Source organism: Motacilla alba, chromosome 1A (assembly GCF_015832195.1).
Source record: "Motacilla alba alba isolate MOTALB_02 chromosome 1A, Motacilla_alba_V1.0_pri, whole genome shotgun sequence".
Classification (NCBI taxonomy): domain Eukaryota; kingdom Metazoa; phylum Chordata; class Aves; order Passeriformes; family Motacillidae; genus Motacilla; species Motacilla alba.
The window spans coordinates 63,175,755-63,201,079 of NC_052031.1; the positions used below are offsets into that span (position 1 = coordinate 63,175,755).

Below are 25,325 nucleotides of genomic sequence, written 5' to 3' on the forward strand. Positions count from 1 at the left end.
AGACTTCATTGCACCTTGCTTTTATTGGAATTCTGGAGAGAGACTTCCATGGTAGCATCACTGTTGTACCGAAGCACTCTTATACTGTAAAATCCCAAGGAATCTCTCCTTTTCCAGCCACCAGCTCTCCATGAGAAAAAACAATGTTGTTTTATATTCTAGGCTCACTTGAATTCTAGTGTGACTTGCACATGAACAAGCATAGAAGTTGGAAGCGAAATACAAGCCCTTGCAACAATTTTGGATTTGTCCTTTTATTCATGTGTCAGGCCTTTCTGAGCCAGGATGTCAACTTGGAAACATAATAAGCTAAGCTGATGTTTAAAGAGCTGAGAACTGGCCACATTTCAGAACTTTCCCTCACTAGGGATAAACTATGTCTAAAAAAAGATATCCTGATCTTAGATTAACTTCTTTTGTAATGAAATCCTTTAAAATTTCCTTTGTTTATTAGAGGGTAACCTTTCAGTTCAGATGTGTATTATTGGCACAAATATTTTTGAAAGAAAATCTGATGGCCCCCACATATTCCATGCTTTGAAAATCTGTCTGTTCTTATATTCTGAAAATCTGAAAAAAACCCATCACCTTACACTGAAAACTAGTGGACAAAACTCTTACTGCAGCAAGGGCTGGGAAGAACTTTGCCCCTTGAAGTTCATATCTATAAAGGGAACACACATCTGATTCGTGCCTTTTAGGACACCATTAATTGCATAAAATAGTCTAAAGAAATAAAATCCATCAAACAAAAACACCTGCCTGTAACCTCATATTCTTTAAAGCTTACATTAGAGGATATTTCACAGGATGAGAAATAAAACAGATTAAAACTATTAACTCATCTATTTACAGAACTGTGACAATTTCAGAACAAAAGCTTGACTTAACAAGCACAGGAGAAATTCTTATGTTGTTTGTGGTAAATATCTTAAGATGTGATGTGATCCCACAAGCAAAACTTCCAAGATCTACATTTATTTTTCTTTACCGTGGTTAATTACCAGGGATAAAAGTTTAAAACAACAATGACATGAAAGACAGAAATTAAACAAAATTAGGTAAACATGAGAAGGGGAAACTTGGCCTACATAGAACATTGAGTTAATTTTTAATTTGCTTTCCTGTGGTTTATAATACAAATTTCATGACTGTGTTGAGGATGGTTTATTTGTTGTAAGGAAGATTAGAATGTGAGATTCTTAACAATGGCCAAGGCTTTTGAGGGTTTGTGCTACAAAGCATCTAATGGTCTCTATTAATGGATTTCCAAACACATTCAAACAAGTGAACATTCCAAAGATAACTGAATTTAATTCTAAGGTCTTTGGTATATCCAGGCCCTTGAAAATAGGTCGTTCAATATTTGACTTCTTGTGCAAGCTGCATTTTCAGCACTGCTGCCTAATTAAGAAGGACCAGTCAGGAGTAGGAATTGAGGGGGTTTGTCCTCAAATTTGAGTACCTGGTCTGCCCAAGGATACCACACTAGTGAAAGATCCATGTGGAGAAATACTGTCCCTTTACAACAAGTAAGTCCCCAAAATACAGGAAAGGGACTAGAAGGAAGTGTAAGCCCTTTGGAACTACAGGAAGATACATCAACAACAACAGAGGTCTGCAGCAGGACATCTGGAAGGAGTGGACTTAGCTCTGAATGAAAGAAAACTGTGATTTTCTGGTTACCAGCTTGGCAGCACTGGACACAGAAGCTACAAAATGGCAACTCTCTTTTCCTTTGTAAACCAAAAGGAAGGCATGTTCACAAATCCACCAACAATAACACTTACCTATGCCAGGAGTACAGAAAAGATAAGTCAGTCAACTTTCTTCCACTGCCATTCCACTCAAGGTTTCAATGCCTAAGTTACAGGATTTGGGGTTTGAGGCATTCTGGGGATTATTTCCTGGGGCTAAGGATGAACTGCTCATATTTTCACAAGCTATCATTACACAACCCATGTTGGGCATTATAAGTTGTGCTATGGCTCTGCTTGGAGCAGCACCACAGAATTAAAATTAACTGGTTTCAGAGAGGAGTAGTCAGAATTCCACCACTCCTGACTGCAACGCAACCTAATTAGGGCCTGAGCAATCCCCTGATTGGAATAACCCTCATCAGTTAACTTCATTAAATCCCCAGGAATGCAAAATAAGCCTGTTTTCATCGCAAACAAGATTTTCCTTCCCATGCCTTTTTAAATTACCCATAGACTTGTTTAGGTGAATTTCCACACTCAAGGTAACTTGGGGATTATTAGATACTACTTACAAAAAACCTACTGAAAATGGAAGTTACTTCTGCATATAAACAATATGTATCAGAGTAACACAGTCTAAATTCTGAAGAAGACATATTTCAGCACAAAATTAAGTCTGGCTAATCATGAGTAAATAAAAGCGTTAATGAATCTCATGATTCTGTCTTTCAGCAAAAGGACTAATCAGATTTACTTTACATTCCTAAAAAATGCTACATTAGGGACCCTTATTTGCTTATCTAATTGCCATCATATCTGAAAAATAGAATAAACTCCTAAGGATCTGAGCAGTTGAAAAGCCCCAAGAATATAAGATAATACTTTTACAATTACAAAACCACATTTGACTCGTTTACTTAAGAAAAAATAAATCTTAGCCCTGTTCCATATTGAAATATTAACAATGAATTAACATTTTAAATGAATTAACAATGAATTAACAATGAATTAACATTTTAAAAGAATCCATGAGATAATTTTTTCAAACAAAACTACTGAACATATTCTGCCTCCACTGATGATATAGTGTAACTTTTTTTATTTAAAGTACATGGCAAAGGATTACAAGAAAGGTATTAAACAACCAACCAAAAAATGCCTGTTTTTTTTTAAAAACCCTGATGAATAAGTCACCTCATGTTTGCAGACAGGGCTGATTGCAGTAATTTACTCAGAGTTTGGCATATCTGATATTATTTCTCATCAGTGTTCAACTAACCACATGAGGCAACAGGAAGGCTTGTAAGAGGTATATTCATGTCATGGTTCCACGGTATTAGAGAGTGACTTTATGTAACTTGAACATAAACATTCTTTGAGAAATAATGCACTAAATATAAACATTATTTAGAAACACAGGGTTCATTTAACTCCCTAATCTTTTGTGCCAAATCACTGAAACTGATAAACATAAACCTTATTTTCCAGAAGGCATGTCAGATCTACCCAGCTGCTGCTGACTGGTAAAACAGCTTTCATAAATTATTATGGCACATAAATGTATCCCTTTACCCAACTACAGAGGAAGAAATTATTCCTTTAAAGGGCCGATATTACCCATGCAGAGCTCTCCTTTAGTTCATACAAATCCATAAAAATTGTGAAAAATTACACCTCAGAATCATTCAAAACTTTCATTCAATACCATAAAATTGTTGGATTTCACAATTTGCTTATATTTTCAGAACTAAAGAGAAGGAAATGTAAGGGCAGCAATTATCAAAAGCTCACAAGCTTTTTCAAACGTAAGTCCACACATGAACAGACAGATATTTTTCACGTATCTAGAACAAAACAAAACTAAAAATGCTGCCGCTGAAGATGTTCAGTGGCACATCCAAAGGTGCACACTCCAAAAAAAAATCCCTTTTGAGAACTTCCTCAAAGATTTAAGGGAAGAGGAGCAAAATTCTCCCCCAAAAGTGAAATGAGGGAGGCATGGAGAAGTGGGACCACCAGTGGCCATGTTTAATTTTTCTCAGGAATGGAAACTTTTGAAATGTTTTTCTGGATAGGTTCAGAATAAAATTAGTATAAGTCATATTGATGGAGACAGACATATTTCTACAGAGAGCCAATTTCAATATTAGTTAGAACACTATTAACACTTACTAGCAAGATTATTAAAAGGCTTTCTTATTATCATAAAATCATTAATATTGGAAATGATTGCTAAAATCATCGAGTCCAACCCCTAACCCAGCACTGCCAAGCTCACCACTACATCTTCCTGCCCTCCATGCCTGATCATTCTTTGGTTACAAATTACTGCCACCAAACAGCTAAAATCTGAAATTCCCCTTCATGAACTACATTGTCAGATTCATGTTCTCAGCTCACAGTTGCCTACAAGGTCTTAAGTTTTCCTTTTAATTTTCAAGACTAGCCTCAATTTCCATTTCCTATTACCAGTTTTAAGTCTAATTAAGAATTCTTAGCTTTACTTTCTCCTCCTAACTTGATTCGGTTTTTGTCCTTTGTGAGTTTCCTACCCAATAGTTTCCACAACAGAACAAAAGACATCTATTTATGCTCCATGGTAACATCCAGTTCTTTCATTTCACAAGCTGACAGGACCTAAAACAGCATGAAAGAATAACTACAGAGTCAGCTTTATTTCATCCATAATTCCCTCCCTTAGTGCTGTGTGGGTAAAAACCTGCAGAACTGCTCTGCGATGCTGCTTTCCTGCAAGTGCAGCTCTGGAGACTGAAGAGGTCCAAAATGTGGATTTGTGATAAACAATCCAACCCAAAGTTTACCACAACTGACTGAGAATTTCAGGTTTGTTCTGGTTTTAAGTTTCCTTACTGAAAATGGCTAGCCAACTCTATCTGAATTTTTCCAAAGTGCAGACTGGGAAAACATGCCATGCAAAATTTCAGACCAAACAATCTAAATTGAAAGCAACAGAAAAGACAGTGAGAGAGGTCAAGCAATCAGCACAAGCAATACTAATAATTGTGCAATGCAGGCAGTCATCCTATTCACTACTACAATAACACCATTTGGACATTGTGCTAGCTTGGCAACTCATTTACCTTGAATTCTTCCACAATAATAGTTAAGGCTTCATGTCCAGCTTTTCTCATGTCTTCTAATTCCTTCTTATGCTTTTCCTGTATAAAAATAGAGAAAACATTAGGCACGTGACAGAACGATTTTAATTCAGGAGAATAAATAAATAAATAAATAAATAGCAATTGTTTTCCTGTTTTGCTATCTTTCATGAAGAAATGCACACAGCTTGATCCTTTAGACATTATATATAGAATGTATATGAATATATATGTGTATATATATGCTAAATTCAAGTAGGTCCCAGTATTAAACTTATTTTTATTTCTTAATTTTACTTTATAGACCCCAGATGTCCCTAAAATGGTTCTCCAATTATATATTTTTTTCAGAACTTTCTTTGTTTTTTGGTATACCTGTGGATGGCAGGACTTCCAAATCACCTTCTTATTAAACATTATTTACTGCCTCTACCAATAAAAATATTGAGTTAAAGTAGTATCAGATTGAGTTTTCTCAGAAATGCACATTTATGTGGCTCCTCTTTTAGCATTTGTTTTATTGTTAAGATTCCCAGGAAAGTCTTCTTACAAAAGAAATCCTATATAGATTTTTCAAACAAAGCTGCAGTGTTCACCTTTCATTTTCTTTTTATTTTCTTTTATTTTCTGCACAGTTATGTAAAAGGAACCTGGAGAGAAACATTCTAGCATTTTTTCCTTTACCTAATAGTCTGCTAAGGCTGCAATGTGAACACCTCATTGGATTTTCACCAGCATTTCCCCCTTATGAATGAGCAGCACCACTTTTTCCAATCATCAGTTAGTGAGAAGATGAAAACATTCCCTCCCTCCTTGTTCTTTGCTTCAGGGTCTGTTCTTCTATCAGCTCATATGGCAGGATGTAGTTGCTTTAAATCATCTTGGATTTAAATAATTGGATTTTCTTGGTGCAGAAAGCAGAAACACATTAATCACAAATGTTACTTTGCAGTGATCCTAGGACAAAACCACACACAACTTACATATATAAATAGATAATATATAAAAAAATATATACTATTTTGCTTTTTGGGTCATAAAAAAGTTGAAATTAATTAATACAGTTCTATGCTTCCTAAAAACCCTACACAGCCTGCACTACATAATTTTTTTTTGCTTTTTGGCCCATAACAAAGTTGAAATTAATTAATACAATTCTATGCTTCCTAAGATCTGCGTGTTTGGAATAAGAAAAACCTAGTCTCTAACAAAGCATGTGAGTTAAAAATGAATTAATTGGACTGTAACTGTATTTAACCAGAGATTTCTGCTCTGCGACTCAATTCCTTCCTCCTGAAAGAGTCATCCTTAGCAAAAAGTAGGAAACTACAGCTACACAATCATCTTAGCTCTGGCCCAAATCTAATGAGAATTTGGATTTTCTTTAATAAAACTGTGGGCTTTTGTGAAGCCCAGCAAGTACAGCTGCTAAGTAGAAGAAGAATTAAAGATGGAAATATGTTGCTGTGCACATTAAATACTACATCAGACAACAACACACAACATGTGGCTCCATCATTTTAATCCCACTGTGATGCAATAATGTACCACTGACAACACAAATCATTGAAACTTTGATATTATACAGGTTAAAAATTCCCAATTGTTTTGACTAAGTAAGATATCCCATTCTGGTAGAAAGCACAGTGCCTCTCACTCTCAATACCAGGCAAAGCAAAACACAGAGCAAAAAATGCCATTTGTCCCCTTACAATCAATTCCTCAAGTTTTTAGAACCAGTGACTTGTACAAGGTCACATCCTAAAAGTGAGCTGGCAACACAAGTTGAAGCATTGACACCAAGGCATGCCTGTAACACCTGTTAACAGCCTGCTATTCCTGCAGGAAATGTTCAAGGCAGGTATGTGCTCACTGCCTGTCTCTGTCAGGCTGTGGTACCCTCAGAGGTAGCTGCCAGTCTGAGCCAATATCTCAGAAAGTAATGCACTCTCTTCCCTCTTCATTTCTGTTCTCAGGCAAGAAGGCAAACTGTAGCTCCCTGCAGGTAACTGAAGTAGAAGACAAATTTCAAATCCATCTTATGCAGCTTTGCTTTACACAATTACATCATTAAAAGTCCTCATAGTGGAGTCCATTGCACTGAGATTTTTGTCTCCATAAAATCAACTCTTCTTTAAGAGCATCATTTTAAAAAAATTACAAATAACATTTAGCATCATAATGATTCTATTACCTTCTTATTTGAAGATATAAATATTGCCTTCAATTCACCCAAGGACAGAGAAAAAATAATACTAATACTGAATGAAAAGGAGAAATTAGGTAAACATGATGAGAATCAATGAGAAATTGAGGTAAACATGATGAGAATCAGTCCATAATGGCTAATTAATATACACACTAGAGTGTGCTATTGTGTATAAAATAGAGATTGGTCACTATTTCTGTTCATGGGAAATAAGAATGTGAGCTCTCCAGAACTAAGACACAGGAGCATCTCCAGGTCTCTAGCAAAGCAAGTATTTTCACTTTGGTCCTATCATCAACATCTTAGTGAAGATACAGCTGAGAACCTAAAGATAAGGAAAAATCCAGGGAGGAGAGAAAGATTACAGATATCCCAAGACAACCAAAACCCCCACATCATACTCAACCTTAAGCTCACCACAGGAAGCAAGGAGACACTGATTTATTTCATACAAGAAAACATAATTTGTACCTCATGCATAACAATGGAAGACTCTGAGGTGAAAAATGAAGTGAGCTAGCAAATAAACTTTCACAAACAACTGCCTAACATCGTGGTGGTGAGGACATTTCCTGCTGAGTTAGAAATGAGTTGAGCCAGAGTTGAGTGAGTGTGAACAGAGCAGCCTGCTGGGAATATTATGACTGATTAAATGTGAAAAAACTATGCAAAGGAAATAGTATGGAAGAGCCTGCACATGCCCCACACTGAAACATAATTACAGTTCCCACACCACTCTCTCAGTATTTGAGGTGTATAACAAGGATCTCTACCCAGTCACATTTAAGACATTATTATTTTGTGAAGAACAATTATAGTTTATATCTGCTCTTTCTTCTTTCCTACAGGATGTGCATACAGAGACCCTCCACTGAAGAGGACATCAAACCATAAAAAGAAGTACTAAAGCTAAAGTCCTGTTAGTATGAAAGCACATTTTACTACCAAAACTGCATGATATGGTAAATAGCACCTACACTTGGCTCAGGAAGCCTTCCCTGGCTGCCTTGAGGTTTTTAATATATTACACAGATTCTTTGGGATGAAGCTACAAATGTGCCAGGGCAACTTATGTCCTGGATACTTTCCTACTTCCCCACATAATCTAAATGTTGGGACAGGATAGCAAGAGGGAGCAAGGAAGGAGGAGTGAACAGGAGAACAATGCCAGGGAAGTTGACAAGAAGAGAACATTTCCATTAAACAACACAATTAGCATAAAAGGAACTCTGAGTTTCATTAGGATATTTGCGTGTCTCTTATCTCTAAAGCATCAATCTTCAGATCAAATTACATTCCACCACTGTCCATAAAGAACAAATATTAATTTGGAAAGGGTTGCCAGCTGTCATCGATGGCTGCTGATACTGAAGCCAGTTGTAACAGCCAACATAAATTTACATAGTCCATGTATTTAAAAATATATCAGTATTTAAATAATTCTTTACTGTAGTACACTTCACGATACATCTAGATATGTATGAAAAAACTACACTAGGAGACTTTTTCTTCTTTCTGTAGACAGGAGACTGACCTGCACATTGCAAGGGTCTGGAAAAAGGGCAGCTTAGGGAAGGAGGATCATGTTAGGAAATACTTAAGCAAGCTGGACATAATTAAGTCCGTGATGCCTGACAGCATGACCCCACAAGTGCTGAGGGAGCTGGCAGATGTAATTGTGATGCTCCATTCAATACCTGTGGACTGATCACAATGACTGGAGAAGTGTTGAGAACTGGAGGTAGTAGATGCCATCCCGGCCTTCGAGAAATGACAAGAAACCACAAGAAGCTACAGGCTAGGCAGTCCCAACTCAGGACCTAGGAAGGTAATTGTGCCAGTTTTTCCTGTGACAGAGGAAAGTTTTTCCCAGTAGAGGGCTATGTTTGTGATTTGTACTGGAAAAAGCACCCATAACTCATGGGTATTTTAGTTACTGCTGGCTTTTGACTCTTCTGTAAAATCCTCATGGAGAAGCTGCCTAAGTGTGGTCAGGAGAAGCTGAAAGAGAGGTGGATTGAAAACTGGCTGAACTGCCACACCCCAAAGGCGGCAGCGTGTCCCAGGGACAGGAAACTGAACATGAGGCCAACAATCCTGGACTGCATTAGGCTAAACATTGTCCCAAGGTCACAAGAGGTGATCCTACCCCTCCACTCAGCACTGTTAGGGCCACTCCTGTGTCCAGCTCTCTCCAGTAGAAAAAAACCCCATGGGCATACTGGAGAGAGACCAGCAAAGGGACACAAAGATGATGATGGGTCTGTATCATCCTTCACATAAAGAGAAACTGAGAGAGTTAAGACTCTCAGTTAAGTCTGCAGAAGGCTCAGGGGGATCTTATCAATGTATATAAATACCTGAAGGGATGATACAAAAACTAGAGTCAGGCTCTGGAATGGGCTACCCAGGGAGGTGGTGGAATCACTGTCCCTGAGGTGTTTGAAGGAAGACTGGATGTGGCCCTCAGTTTAGTTGACACGGTGGTGTTAGGTGATAGGCTGGACTCAATGATCTCCAAGGTCTTTGCCAACTTAGCTGACTCTGTAATTGTTTTCACCAAGTCCTAATACACTAAGTATGAATTCTGAGGCTACTTAGTTTTTCTCAAAACTTTTCCACAGAAAGCACTAAAAAGATCTTGCAAAGCAAACAACAGTGGAGTGCTGCATATTTATCACAGGTGAACCCTTCCAAAGGACCCACTGCATACAGCTCACTACAGTTCACATCTTGTTTTCCAATATTTATTCTGGATACAATCTTTTATTACCAGTTTCAAGCATATGAAATGTCAAATGTCAAAACTAATAGTAATCAAACCCACAATTTCTACCAACAAAACTTTAACTAGAGGTACCTTATGCATCAAAAATTGGCAACATTTCCATCTGCAGCTCTGCTAACCTTGGAGAAGTAACTCAAAGTATAATATGTTTTAGAGAAATAACTAATTGAAAGAATGTATATTGAATTTTCATAGAGTTGTACTATTCAGAACACATAATGATGTTCACAGCACATTCCTAGAGGATACCTTCAGTCTTTTCATGAATGTTTAAAAACCCAAGATGACTACCAAGAAACTTGACACTCAGTCAAGTAGCTTCAAAAGCATGCAGGAATAAATTTCACTTCAGCATGTATAAAAACTTTCCAAGATTTACTTCTAGGAGATATAAAAAAAGAACTCATAGCATCATTATACATAAATACTCTGATAATTTTATGTCGAGCTGGAAGATTACCATATCTTTGAAATTTTTCCAACGTAATGAAAAACCTAATTGTTTTCTTCCTTATTTTTGAAGTATATAAAATAAGTTTCATTATAACATGAATAATCATACTTACCAGAAAATCAACAGAAAGATAAGTTACATCTTTACATTTGAATCTCCTTTTCATTTTCAGTATGTGTACTATTTTCTTTGTCTGCTATCACCAGCTGGGGGGCTGTGTACAAATCATGAACAGGATGGGACTGCTAGGAATGTGCCTTGAGCTGTTTTATTTTTCAGCATCAGTCTCATTACATGGTTATGACAATGGGAAGATGCCATCAGCTCACATCCCAGGCAGCAGGCAAAGAACTTAAAGTTACAACTTACTTTATAAGTTTTTTGACCAATCACACAAAGCAAAAGCATATTGACAGTGGTTCTATCCAACCTCTATAAGCACACGTCCCTTTGGTTAAAACAATGCTTGCTTATTTTGAATACAATACATGCTTGTAAGCCCTAAGATACAATGCACAGAGCTCCATTATTAAACTCAGAACTTCCTAATATCTCTCTAGATATACTTTTCTGCAGCTTAGGGAGTTATTCTAGACAAGCATTAATACACAGACAATTGTTCTAACGTCTTTTTCTACTTCTTATATAATTTTTCTGCTGACCTATCTCATGGCTACTGCTTAGTTCTAATCACAGTTCTGCTGCCTCTGAGGCCTGCCTTTTGCAGCTTTCCCAAAACCCTCTGATTTTATGGATTCCCACATCTGCCTCTTTAATTAAAACTCTGGGAGCAAACAATGGTGATGTACTTATCTCTTCTTTAATCTTAACTCCTTTTCTGATTTGTAAATATATTTTGGAACACTAGAAGCATTCCAAAGCAGATATACTATATGAAAACTAGCTGATTTCCCATCAACAGCTATTTTCCCATCAAAGTACAAACAAAGTACAAAGTACAAACAAAGCAGCCTCAACACAAATTGTTGCCATGCTCACTTCGGGCTACAAAAACATTTTTGTTTGTTGGTTTCCATAAGACATAGTGATGATGTGCAAGTTGAACAAAACTCAGAGAATTCACTGGACAACCAGAGGCAAAAGTATTCATCTTTGCATCAACTAGCTGTATTTGTTTCATAAGAAAATTGACAAGAATTTAGATCTAAAAATAAAATAACCATCAGCTTGGAAAATTGAGCACCAAATCAAAGAGTTTGGGATAAAGTAAATACCAAGGAATACAGGCTCTGAAGATGACAATACAGCCTTTTAAATTCTTTCTTAGCTGAAGATCTGCATGCAAAGCTCCTCTTGACTGTGTTATTTCAGAGAAAAGAGGGATATGAAATAAAATCAGATGCTCATCAGTTACACCATAGTGTCCAAACCAGAACGCAAATATCATCTGCAATTGAACTCCCAAAATTTTCCTCCATCAGAGAACTGCTATCAAGCTGTAAACTTCAAGATTAACTTGTTGGTTATTTGTTTTACTTCCTGAAAAAGTCATAAATAGTCTAAGCATGAAGGGGGGAAAAAAATCCAAAAGACAGAAGTTACACCTTTACCAGGGAAAACAAAGAAGTACATAAAGAAGAGAGGAAAACTAACTACTGCTAATTTATTTTAAGTACTGCTAAGAATTCTGCAAGAAAGGGATTTTTGCCTAACCTCAGAAAAATTCCAGCTGGAAAGAAGGATCTCCCACAGTCTAGAAAAATGTATCCAAATCACAGATACACAGATTTTATTAGAAGTCCTTTACACTTCCAGTCTATCTTAGTGAACTGGTAATGCAGCTGAACAACTCTATTTCGCTTCCTGTAAAACCTCACAATGAACATGGATAGGTTTCATAGTGCAAGCTCCTATTCTTACATGGCAGATATACTGAAAACCACCAAAAATGTTATATTCCATACAACAATTATTTAAGTTTACAGTAACTGATATTTTGACTAGTTTACCATTTCAAATACTGCATTAATCAGATTTTTGGTTCAGGCATTCCTAACCCTGCCCTTAATTGGCAATGAGGTAGGCCAGATTGGAGTAAAATATTCCAAATAATTCAGCCTGGGGAATATCCTCTGGACTGGACTTATAACTTTAGTGACTGGGAGTAGGCTATTTATTTTTCTCAGTTTGTGACCAAAGTATTAAATCACAAAATCACACAATCATTCAGGTTGGAAGGAACCTCTGGAGGTCATTTAGCTTAACCTCCTGCTGAAAGCAAGATCAACACTGAATTCAAACCAGATTGTTCAAATCTTTGTCCAGTGAGATCTTGAAAAACTCTGAAGATGGGGATTTCACAACATCACTGGCTAAGACATCCTAATGCTTATCTTCATCATAAAATACTTTTTTCCTTATAACAAGTTGCAACTTCCCATGCTTCAATTTATCACAATTTCCTGCTACACACCTCTGCAGAACGTGCCTGGCTCCATTTTTCTGACAACTTTGAAGGTATTGACTGTCTGCTGTTAGGTTTCCTCTAAGCCTTCTCTTCTCCTGACTGAGTCAGTGGACACCTCAATCCTCTCATCCAAAATCTAGGAGTTTCATCACAGAAGGCAATCATGTTGGTCAGGCATAATTTGTCTTTTGGTAAATCCATGTTGGCCGTTTCCAATCACCTTGTTCACGTGCCCAGAAATGGCTGCCAAGAGCACCTACCCCATGATATTCCCAAAGACCAAGAGGCTGGTTTGCTTGGATCCATCCATCCATCATCCTTCCAGTCTCTTTCCAACAACCAGTGGCTTCCCCCAGCCTCCGAGTGGATGCAGAACTCTCTCTCAGCCAACTCTCTCATCACTCCTGAGCTCTGTGGGCTGAAGCTGCTTGTTTTTACAAATGACACCTCTTCTCTCCCATTCCTTTGAGCTGAGCTGGTGGAGCTCAGGTTCTGCTTGCTTCCCAGACACCGTGCATTTGTATGCGTACATTTGGCATGGGTCCCCAGAATCCAGCCAACTGTTGTGCTGGTTGAAGCATGAGAGCCTGTTTTGGGTTATTTCTTTCATCACCTCCCACCTCTGAGGTGACTAAACCCCCACTTACAAATAGATGTCAAATTCACACGTGGGAGGGGAAAAAAAGCCTTGCTTTGCTCTTTTACAAGCAACACATAAGATGGGCAAATCAAGATGACACTCTTTAGTTCTCAAGAATGAGTTAAAGAGCTTGGGCTTGATTAGCAAACATGATGACAACATCCTGACATCATCAAATTGCCTGACATCAATGAAGTTCCAATTCCACAGTATGTGTAACAAACAAACAAACAAACAAACAACACCCCGACCTCTCCCACAAAACCCCCTTATACTTTGGAGCCTAGCTATAAACCCGGCCATCTAAAGAGCAACCCCAGGCAAAAACTATAACATACATTTATTAATGTCTCTATTTTAATTACTGTGAAACGCTGATGGTACTGAACTAACCATAAAACTAGTTACTTCAGAGGAGAAAAGTTATGTTTGAGGATGTGGGGTAGGTGGTAAATCTAATCAATCTCTTAAAAAAGATAAATTTAACCTAATCTCTACCTCAAAGCAAAGGAGTCTCACTAAAATCACTAAATCAAAGTCAAAATCTTTTTTTTTTTTTCTAAGCTGAGCCAGAAAACATCAGATGGAACATTTGGAAAGAGTCAACAATGATTGATGCCACGTTAGGTATCTTAGTGGTAAATAAAAACTTTGTTTGGTTTTAATTGGTTTTTGGGAGTTTTTTTGTTGTTTTTTTTTTTTAGTTAAACTGTGATTTAAAGAACACTGACCTATTAAATTTTAAAAATTGCAGATCATTAAGCTACGTCAAGTAATCTTTTTTTAATATGTATTACTATTGACCACAAAAAGAAAATGGATTAATACAGAAAAATCTTCAAAAATCTAAAGGTACAGTGAAACGAATGAAAAATAGACATATACCTGAGCTTTTCAAAAGATAGTCTAAGAGTAATATAACTCAAGATTCTTGACATTTTTGTACACTCCATTTACTTCTTCATCTCAATGATATTAACACTTAAAAGAAATATTCTTTCATAAGTGCATAATTATGAGGCAGGGACTGACTTTCCCATTGCTGTATCTGTCATTCACTCTCCAGATCTTTTCCTTGTTGCCTTTTTTCCGTTTCTAGAACACCCCTCACTTTCTTCCACCCCTCACTCTGTCTTTCCCTCCAACGATGTTAAAACCACGATTCTCATATTTGAATTTTTTATTTTGAATTACAGTAATTCCACAGTTCCCTCTTTAATCTATTCAATATGCTGCAGCGAAGAACAAAAAGGCAATCTCCCCCTTTCCCCCCTAAAAAAAACCCCAAAACCAAAAAAACCCCACCAAATATCCCACAGCAGCCAAAACTTTCCCTCCCCAATAAGAACCCTGTTGTTGCTGAAAGAATGAGAGGGAGAAGCAGAGGGATTCTAATTGGACACAAATATTGTTTCCTCTAACTCTACAAACCCAGACCATAAAAACGCTGCCCCTTTCGAAGTCCCTCAGTTCCTTTCTCCAAGCCAACTGGCAAGGAGGCAAAAACAAGCTCACTCTTCCTTTGTTGTACATGAAAAATTAAAATGTAAATACATTTTAAAAAGGCTGTAGCATTAGGACTGAATTTGATAGAAATCTTGAGCTGTGTTTGAGCTTGGTTTGAAACTTCTTGGTATTTTACACTACGTCAGACCTCCCACAGATTGGCTTACCCAGATGAGAAAAATCATGATTAAGACACGTTCTTGCTCTGAGCAGCTCCCCTCTTCAGAGGGGCACAAACACTGCTTACAGTAAGGCTCTTGGCTAAAAGTGTTTGCAAAAAGGGAAAGCAAATCCTGCTGTAATATAGCCTTCTCAACTGGATGTATGCAGATTTATTAAACATATGTAAAGGCATTTAAAGGACTGGAGGCCACATTTAAAAGTGCAAAAGTAGTGCAGAACCAGTTAAAAACACAAAAATATCATAAAATGAATAAAAAGTTTATTCTTCCTAAAAAAATACTACTGTGTTTCTGTTGTGCAATGGAAGATTCATCAGCTATGTCAGTGATTGGTACAGGATAAGGTAATTTAATTGGTGGTGACAGAATGGGACTGTGCTGAAAGTTGATAAAATATTGTCACAAGAGTTGCAACACGCTTCAAAGAGCTGCTATTTTTATTTAACAAATAATCATTTCTCAAAAAAATGTGAAAGTAAAGACAGACAAATTTGATGTAAACAGGATGGCAAGTGCCACTAGACCCCCATTCATGAGAGAACTCTCTAATGAAAATATTATGCGAAACATGAGATATTTTTAAACTATTCCTGTAGCCTTTGTTAGCTACAATATCCCCTTTCTTCTGGCATGGGAGATGCCCACTGCCTTTCTGGCTGAATTCCATAAAGCTCTGAATAATTTTACTCAGTTGACAACTGTCACCACATTTATAGAAAATAACAGCATAAGATAACTAAGACTTATCTATCTTAAAACACCACTGAACGTGTTAAGAGTGACACAGAGCTGAAATGTGTCTTTATAAGCAGTGAGTCCAAGTCCCAGGGACTCAGGGAACTCCCAACAGCCCAGCTGAATGCAGCTGTTTTCCCACTGGGGATTCTGTGCAGGTAATGGAACTCCCAAGGGGCAGATGTAGTCACACTCCATTTGAAACCCCAGAATTGTTCCCTCTACTGACCCTTCTCAGTTTTGGGTTTTTTTTTTTCTTTGTTTTATTTACTCTTTTAAACAAAGTATTTCACAAAGTATTTTCACAAAAGCAGGCATCACACACTGTCTGGAATTAGGTTTTAGCTCAAAAAGATGGAAATGGATCTCCTCTTCTGCTTATCACTGACAAGAAGGCTCTTCAAGCTTAAAAAGTACCCTTCCAGTTATAAAGTTTGCTTCAGAACATTTTACATTCTTTGTTGTTTATGAGCTCAATGGGAATTTTCCTTCTGAGCTTCCCTAAAGTTATCAAGACTTATTTCAAATTCTCTGCCTAGAAAGTCAAGGGAAATTTGCCTTTCAGTGACACACTCACTTCTTACTTATCTCAAAAGCCAGACAAACTCAGCCCTCTGAAAACCTAGCACAGAACATTTACGTTCTCCCTACATAAACAGGAAGTACATTAAGCACAGACATACTGGCTGAAATTATTCTTAAAATATATTAAAAAATTATAATAACTGAAGAAATGCAGAATTTCTCTCAGTCCCTTATTGCAATGCCTTAGGTTATTTTTTAAGCATTATTCAGACCTTCATTTTCATAATTTCATTTTGGTACTCACTTCTGGAAATTAATGTTGATCATCCTAACCAATTATTTGCCTGAGAATGGTTTAATTTGTAAGGCATATCCAAAACCAAAATACTGCATTGTGTTTAAAAATACCTTCAAGTAAGGTAGGTTTCTTTTTAAGGAACTGCATAGAACTGAAAAAATCTGTTTTATCTCAATATCCTCCAGGTTTAAGAAGAGATGTTCTGGTTTTCATTAATATCAGCTTTATTTCAGTGATAAAAGTTTTGCCAAGAATAGTAAAAAAGTTCTCAGTAGTTTAAGTACATGATTATTTTAAATGTCACATGCCCTTCTGGACCTCTTAAGTCTTTAGTGAGGAAAAAACCTTATACAAGACTCAGCAGAAAAACATTATTTATTTATTTATTTAAGAGTAGCAACAATAAAGTAACCAATACTTTATCTCTGGAACTGCTTTCTCAATATCAGGAGTTATACAGAAGTGAACTATTACACACCTTTAGTAGTAGTTTAAAATATTAGTTATTTGTTGAGAGTTTGTTACATATTAACATTTTGGCAGTTCACTCAAATAAAAAATGTATGGCCATAATTAATAAGGAAGTTTCCAAGGGAACTTAGAAGGGATGAATAAATTCAACTTCAATATGTAAATCACATGAGTTTCTTGGCTATAACTTCCAGCGTGTGAATTAGTTAGATTAGAATACATTTATACAAATAAATTTACTTAATACTTGGCAAATTATACATTTCAGCTCGTTTTAGAAACACAAATAAACTGTGTTTCAACACCAAGTGTCTACTACAGATGACTAAAATTTAACACAGAGTGAAAAAGTAAATTTAAAGGTGTAGCAGGTTAATTCAGCAATAAAAGTTTCAGTAATGTATTAAGCTGCATTCTGCAGTCATTCCTAGTTTATTAATGAATTATAAACCAAATAAGATGATTTAACAGGTAAAGGACAATAAAGGGACAATCCTTCAAATTTCTCCCCAAAGCATCATCCTGATATTCGCTGTGCATCTTATGCCTCCAAGTGTATAAACAGGAAGTACAAATTCTTTCAAAAGTATTGACTAATTTTGGCTAATATTGGCTAGGATTTACTATTTTTGGGTGAGTAATGCTCAAGTACTCACAATAATTACCCTGTCTCAGATGCCTCACACTGAACACAAACAGGACTGGAGTGGACCCAGAGACATGGAGATACTTTGGCACCATTCCTCACATTTTTTAAGGAGGTGCATGCCAAGTAACAGGTAACTGTCCTGCAAGCATTGCAATATTTCCCTTTAACTGCTAAATCAGCTTATCTGGTTCACAGTTCATTAATAAACTATGAGCAGCTGCAGATTGCTCAAAATTTTATAGCTCTTTAACCTGCTAGACCTTTAAACTTTTTCTATCTCTATTAAATTTTATTCATGTAACAAATAACTGGCCTTAAGTATTGTCTTAGCAATACAGCTACCCAAGTTCCTTTCTACATAGGTATCTTTTTAGATAAATTTTGCACATTTTCATTATTCCCTCAAAAATCCAACAAGATATTACTCCTACCTACAAAAGAAAAAAACTGAATGTGAAAATCTTGATGAGACAAGACTGGTGGTAAAGAACTCCAATCAACCAGAGCTAAATATATCTGGGCATTTCACAACCTTCTTAAGTAGAATTTCTACATCAAGTAGGAGAAAAAGTAAAAGATGAATCCCTCTGAATGCACTCGCTGTGAATGTGCAAATGAAGATGTGCAGTAGCTGTCACAGGCTTCAACACACTGGACATAAATCAGTAAATGCATTCAAATCCAGGATGCATTGGCAAAAACCAGATCAGGACACATAACTTGGTCTTTGAAAAAAAACCTGCTAGCACCTACTTGCACACTAAGAAAATGAACATTATTTAACCACAAATTTTTGAATACTTTTAAAATCAGGGAGGCAAAGGAGGCATATAAGGGAAAAAATGCTTTTCATGCCCTATGACTGATTATAAGGCAAGTTGGGCATCTCAAAGCTGTTAAATAACAGCACAACAGCGTAAGAGAGGTATATTTTTAAAACAAAATTAGAATGCTTAGTCTTACATCCACTCTTCTAATTAATAATCCTGAAACAAGACAACAAAGCAATTAATAAAATAATTGACGTTTAAAAGGAAAACATAAGGCAAAGGAGCAGAATCTTTCTGTAATACAAATAAAAAGTTATTTTTCCTCATGAATGGAAAAATAATTTAGAGGAAATAAGACATCAAAACTGGGGGGGGAGAGGGGGGCAGTGAGGGCAAGGGGGAAACAGGCCAAAATGTAAACAGCTCTGAAATTAATAATAAATAAAGACTTTGAATAAAAATGAGTGTCTGAAAGAAGAGTACAGAGAGTAACATTAAAAAAAATAAAGGTGAATAAATAAACGTGAGGTATCTGGCACTCACTTGAAAAAGAGGTGGGCAAGGGATTGTTGCCATATCCATAAATACCTTTAGCTGTTTAGCAAAAAGATGCACTGCTATCTGTTAAAGTGTCTTTTCTGAAAATTCCCCTTTTTTTCCATATTCCATAATTTTAAACCCTGCTGTGACCCATGAAATTTCCTGGAATCTCATTTATAAATTTGTTTGCAGGTACAGTACATAAACTTTTTTTTTCACACCTATTTTTTTTTGTTATTAACATTCTGTCTCCTCTATGTCTGCACCTAAAACCAACCTAAATATTTTCTTAGAAGATAGTGTTTAACAGGATGTAAGTCATATATTAGTTTTGTAAGAAAACATACATTTTCTAGTACTCCAGCCATAAAAACCACCTACCTCCAAGACCTGTTTCCAACCTCCTGCAGAACACCTTTTCCAGGATCATAAATGCACTCTCCTGGAAGGAAAGGCCACGAAGGCGATGACAGGGCATCACCTTGTGTGGGAGGGAGGAGCTGGAATGTGTGGAGCTCTGTCTTGGGGTAGGGGATCAGTGAAGGATTTGGGGGTCAGGATTAGAAGGAAGGCCAGCAAAGTGGGAATTGCTGTGCCAGACAGTCTCCAGAAGGATGGGGCAGGTGACACCTTCTCCAGACAACAGGAGGGAGCCTCATGTGATTCCTCACAAGGAATGTGTCCAACCCTGTGGCATCCCATGAACTCTCCCGCCTCGGCCAATTCCCAAGCCCTCGGCCCTGGAAACAGCAGTAGCTACTCACCATGGGGTTAGCCCTCCTGGGGGGAAAAGCAGACTGCCCCATGGACTTCCATGTCACAATTCCCCTAGCTTCTCCTCTCCCTGTCCCCTCACTGGTTGGCATCCCTGGTGGCCACCCCCTTTCCCCTGGAGGCCAGTGCCCTCTGCCCAGCCCTTAGCTCTGCCTCCCATCCCTTCCCCTTCTTAAGCTGCCTGCTCCACGTGGTTCTTCCTCTTTCTCGCTGGGTTCCCCTTCTCCTACATGAGACCCTGCTGGAATAAAACCTTGCAAAAGAGCCTTTCTTGCTTCTATCGCTGAGCCAGTTGTGGTGAGCGTTGAGTGGAGGTTTGACTGTGTGGCCTGAATATTAACTCAGCTTCCCTTTCACCAGGAGAGGTTTGTTGGGGACAAGAAATAGGCAGCAGCACCTACAATTCTAAAACCCACATTTTTACAACCCCCAGAATCTGCCAGTGGGACAATGCAGTGATCCAGAAGACTCCTGGGGCACACGGATAACAAGCCCTGGAACACAGGCAGCTGAGCAACAATCCATGAGGCACTCTGCTGGACCTGAGCATTAAAAACATGGGAGGACTCTCTGAGGATATGAAGATCTGCCCTGACTGCAGTGACCATGAGAGGGTGAGTTCAGGAGAAGGACAAAACCGAGGATCACAACACTGGGCTTGAGGGACGAAGGCATTGGCCTCTTTGGGATCTGCCTGGGACATGGACACCACCCTAAAGAGAAAGCTCCAAAGGAGCTGGTGCCTGCTCAGGGATTATCTCCTCCAAAACCAAGAATGGTCCACAGGGACAAGTGGAAAGTCAAGCACAGGCAGCAAGAGGCCTGCATATATGAACATCACTAAACTCTGACATAAAAGGGAAGTGGAAGCACTAACTTCAAAAACAAGGAGACAGACACCACCAAATATGCATGCTGGTTTATGTGAATTCGTGTGACATATGGGTCTAATATATAAAAACCTCCAAAACAACAAGAGATATTAATCAAAACAAAATAAAGTCATCCTTCAGAATTAAGAGGGAACAAACTGGCCCAAAATCTCAGGTTTACCATTTTCTATCTTTATATAACTGTGTTTAAAGACTTTTCCTCATAATTTGAAGCTGTATAATTTAAATGTGACATTTGTACAGGTACTCAAATGAAAAATCTCCCAAAACACCAACAGCCACAGAAATACATAAATGAAACAACACCTAACACCTGCAATGATTGAACTTAGGTTATTGCTACCTTTTATCCCACCTAGGTGTTACTGCACAACCTAGTGAACTTTCTTTGGATCATTCTGTACTGTTCTGTCAAAGTTTTCCTTAGGATAATCTTCCTCTCCTGCCCTTCTGAAAAACCACTCAAACAAGGAGCCTATCTGACCTGCTTTCTTACACACAAAAATGTTATGTAAAGTGAAGTCGCACTAGCAACCAATTCACTTCCAATCACAATTCTTTGCCATAACAGTAATACTGCTGCATCAAATAAGCATATTAAAATCCCTTTTAAAATAAAAATTTCTAAGATGCTCCCTACAGAAAGATGCAACAGAAACAATGGTTTCCAAAGGAAAAAAAACTGTTGGTGTTTTCATAACAACTATAGGTTTGATAAGTTGGAAGAACAGAAGTCTGTTGTCAAAAGATAAAAAAGAAGTTTATTTCAAAAAGAGGTCACACCACAGCAACTATATTGTTCTTTAGAAAAACAGCCTGTTTAACTTCCAGAAAGGGATGATGATGGGAAAAAATGTGTATAACCGCAACTAGAATTTTCCAGTGGCAATGCAGCACTTCTTCAAATGTGAGTGTGTGGTAAATCAAACAAATAGCAGTGAAAAGTATGATCCAGTTCTCAGTGAATCATCAAAACCAGTTGTCTGTAGACAGACCAAACATCAGGGGCCTTATCAGTCAAACAATCTGTCCCAAGAATTAAGTTCCTATTCAGAGAAGTGGAAATAAGGCACTACTTTCCCTTCTCAAATTAAGTGATCCCTCAGTGATTTGTGAGCAAGAGAACATCATCCACTGAACAGGAATGTTAATTTTGCTATTGATGGTTTTCCCTGTATTGCAAATTGGAGTTTGGTTGTTTTAAAATTCAGCCTTTGCTTATTTCTACAACTTATTGTAATGTGGCTACAATCCTAGAAATCTAAAATTCTGTTAAGTGACCACTAAATCTGCATTACCTTCAAAACCTTGTATGACTTACTAGCCCCAAATGACTTAAAAATATGTAGCAACTCACACCTAAGGAAGAGCTGAAGTTAAAAGTTGAGATCAATATATATACTCCGATCAAAAAAGGGAAAAATATAAAACTGACATACCAACCAAGAAAATATAAAAATCAGACATACATTTGCACCTGTTTCTCTGCTGCCTAAAATAAGCAAGGAATTATAAGGCAAAGATTGCAACTTTATGGTTGCAACACTACACACAAGTCAAAACCCCTAAAATTCCACTTCCCACAGCAATTTTAACTCCATTCCAATTTGCAAGTAAAGAAGTTGGAAATATACTATGTTGTTCTGCCTCTTAAATAGTACAAACACTGAAGCAGGAATGTGGGAATCATAACTCTAATTTTATTAGCTTATAAGAATTCAAGACCTCAAAGAGACCATTGCATTAAATATCCAAACAACTCTATAATACCAGTTAATAGCAATTTGTTTATTCTGTTTATGAACCCACTGCTGCCCCTTTACTGTCTCTGGTTGTTGCAGTTACATATGGAAATAATGTTAAGAATGTGAAAATACTACATGGTCTGTTCAATCTTGATTTTTTTTAAAAGCTATTTTTATTTAGATGAAACACAGAACTTTTTACTTTTTGGTTTTACACAATGATAAATGTGGTATGATATCTCTTATCGTCATCCATTGGTTAAATGTTAACACTATACCAAAGATTTGGAATTCTGCCTCCCATGCTTAGGAATAGTGATTATCACTAGCCTTCAATTCTTCAATTTTTCAGAACTACCAAATTCAGTTTAGGGCTTTTTTTGCACACCTGTGATGAAGAAAGTTTGGGACTGGTCCAGAACAAAACTTGCTTCATCAGAATGGTAACCCAGCTTAGAGAAAATATTTTTATGTTCCTGCCTTGCCTTTCAAAGGTTATTTTTTTCTATATCAAAAAACCTAAAACATATTTAACTGATGCAATTTTGTGAGAACAAAACTGTGGTAACATAACTGTCACCCTTGACTGAGGCAGAAACCAATAGGAAAAGATGTTAAAAAAAAAAAATTAGATTAGTGACTCAGTTGACAAAGATCACTGAAATCTTCTCTCAGAACTAAGCACAGTAACTTCTTCTTCCAAAAAAAAGGGCCTTATCTAAATACCACCTTGTTAAAACTAGGTTTTAACAGATTAACTGACTCGCTTTGTTATATCTAGAGCAGCTTTTGAAAATTCCCTGCCACAAGTGCCAGAAGCCAGTTAATTAGTAAATATAAAGGTGCATGAAACAGTGCATGTTCATGTAAAAGGCAGTTAGAAGAGTCTCCTGAGGCATTGGTTTTATACTTTTTACTCAAACATTAACACAGCAATCTCATTTAAAAGGAATTAAGTCAATGCACACCTACAGCTTTGGACGCTGGCATCGGTTCCATTGGAAATATCATCCTGAGGGTTCCCAAAGCTGTGCCAGAGGCACCACTGCAGTCTGGTTTAAAGCTTTTCAGGTCAACAGCACTGATAACCAGCACTAATAACCAGTGGAAAAGGCAGAGCCAGTGGGACAGACATCTGTCCTCAGGAGCTGCCAGCTCTGTCCGTGTGTGGCCACAGGTGGTGACCCTCGTGCTGCAGGAGCCAGAGGAGAAAGACAAAAGAAACTAAAAGCTGTAGTAACAGAAGCCATCCACAATTCAAGTCTCCTGAAAGTAACTTTAACAGGCAGCTCTTAGAAGCATGACTCACTTTCCTCCTCTGGTTTGATTCTGGCTGTACCCAGAAGACATCAAGAGGAAGCACATGAGCATTTCTGTAAAGTTGAAGGTTATGACCCTTTTATTGCCATTTTTGAAAACTGCAGTACTATAAGATTCAAAGACTCTTATGATATAGACTGATAGCTGCAAGCCTCAGTAGCATTTCCACTATTCAAATTCAAAGTGATCTTCAAGCAGAAGTAAGTATTAACAACATGAAATCCACCCATTCTACTGTTTAGAATAACCAATAACTTTAACCACTTGGTACTCCATAAATCATGAGGGTTTTAAGTTAAACTTCATTTTATGTCATGGTTAAGCAAACATTTCTTTCATTGAGTAAAGTGTGACACACAAAAAAGGAAAAAAACCAGTATTAGATTATTATATTACTGTAAATTCCAGAATGTACTGCTATCAGAAATGCAAAACAAATTACTACAGCAACCCTTTAAATAAAAATGAGAAACAAAGCTATTAAAGACCATCCACAGCAGCAAAAAAATTAAGTGAAGCTGAGTTACAGACACAAGCTTCTGAAATGCTGAAACACAGTTTGCTTTGCTCTAACACTGGAAGATGACTGAAAACGTCAATGAAAATTTTGTCTGGAATGTGAAACTTTACACATGTATTTAATGGAAGGTGTCAACTTTTACAAGGGAAACAATTGTAATTCCACTGTTTATCACCTAATTACATTTAGCAGATTTTTATTGTTCAGCATGAATTATTCCATATTGAAGTTAGGTGAAACAGCACAAACAGTTGGCCACAGCACTCTAGAACATGCTAAGCCATGCTGTTAAACACAACTACTGAGCAAAGTGGTTTCTTTTTCATCTGTTTTATGAAATAGGTCCTAACTAAGAAGAGTGTTCTGAGTTACAAAAATGAAGTTAGGCAAGTAGGATATTAAACTTACATTCCTGTTAATGTAAAAAATCAGGCTCTGATCTAAAACCCTTAGAAATTCTTTAAATTCAAAACACTTTGGAGCAAGACCACAGATACCAAAAAGAATATTTATTGGACATAAATATACTCTATAAAAAACCCTCCTGAAAAACAAAGATACTACAAGAAAGAAATTACCTGGAGTGTCTTGTAATGATCCTGATGTGGAAGTACTTTTTCTTTTTTTTCCTTCAAAAAATCCATTTCTAGCATACTATGTTTTTCCAGCAAACATTCCAATTCCTATAAAGTTTGTAAAATAAGACACATGAAATTACACACATTTGCGAATTTTGAAAATACAGGTCCATTAAACCATTCAAACTAATTTAATTTCTGATAACGGTGATATTTGCTCTAATAATTATCACAGAGATAAAGGGTTGTGCAAGAAAAATCTGACTGCAGTCTTTAAATTGGCACAGTATTTTCAAGTGTGAGTTATTTAAAACCCAAGGCATGTCCCGTGTATAAGGAATTACCTATGTGAAGTGGCCAAGGTGCTCTTAATAACATCATCTAACTTCTTCTGAACCCTGAAGGGTTCAGGAAGCTGAACCTGTTGTTACAGTCCCTTCCAACTGGAACCATTCTATCCTGTTCCAATTATTTTTGTATT

General features: G+C 37.1%; 1 protein-coding gene across 2 annotated transcripts in view; it reads right to left on the bottom strand.

Moving 5' to 3' along the window:
* Window positions 1–25,325, bottom strand: part of CCDC91 (coiled-coil domain containing 91) — a 115,911-nt gene that overhangs the window by 57,764 nt on the left and 32,822 nt on the right. For both annotated transcript variants that reach the window (XM_038154189.1, XM_038154188.1), the window contains exons 6-7: window positions 24,845–24,949; window positions 4,802–4,879 (exon numbers count right to left, since the gene is read on the bottom strand). In XM_038154189.1, coding sequence (XP_038010117.1) covers window positions 4,802–4,879; window positions 24,845–24,949 — 183 coding nt within the window. The remainder of the gene's footprint in view (window positions 1–4,801; window positions 4,880–24,844; window positions 24,950–25,325) is intronic.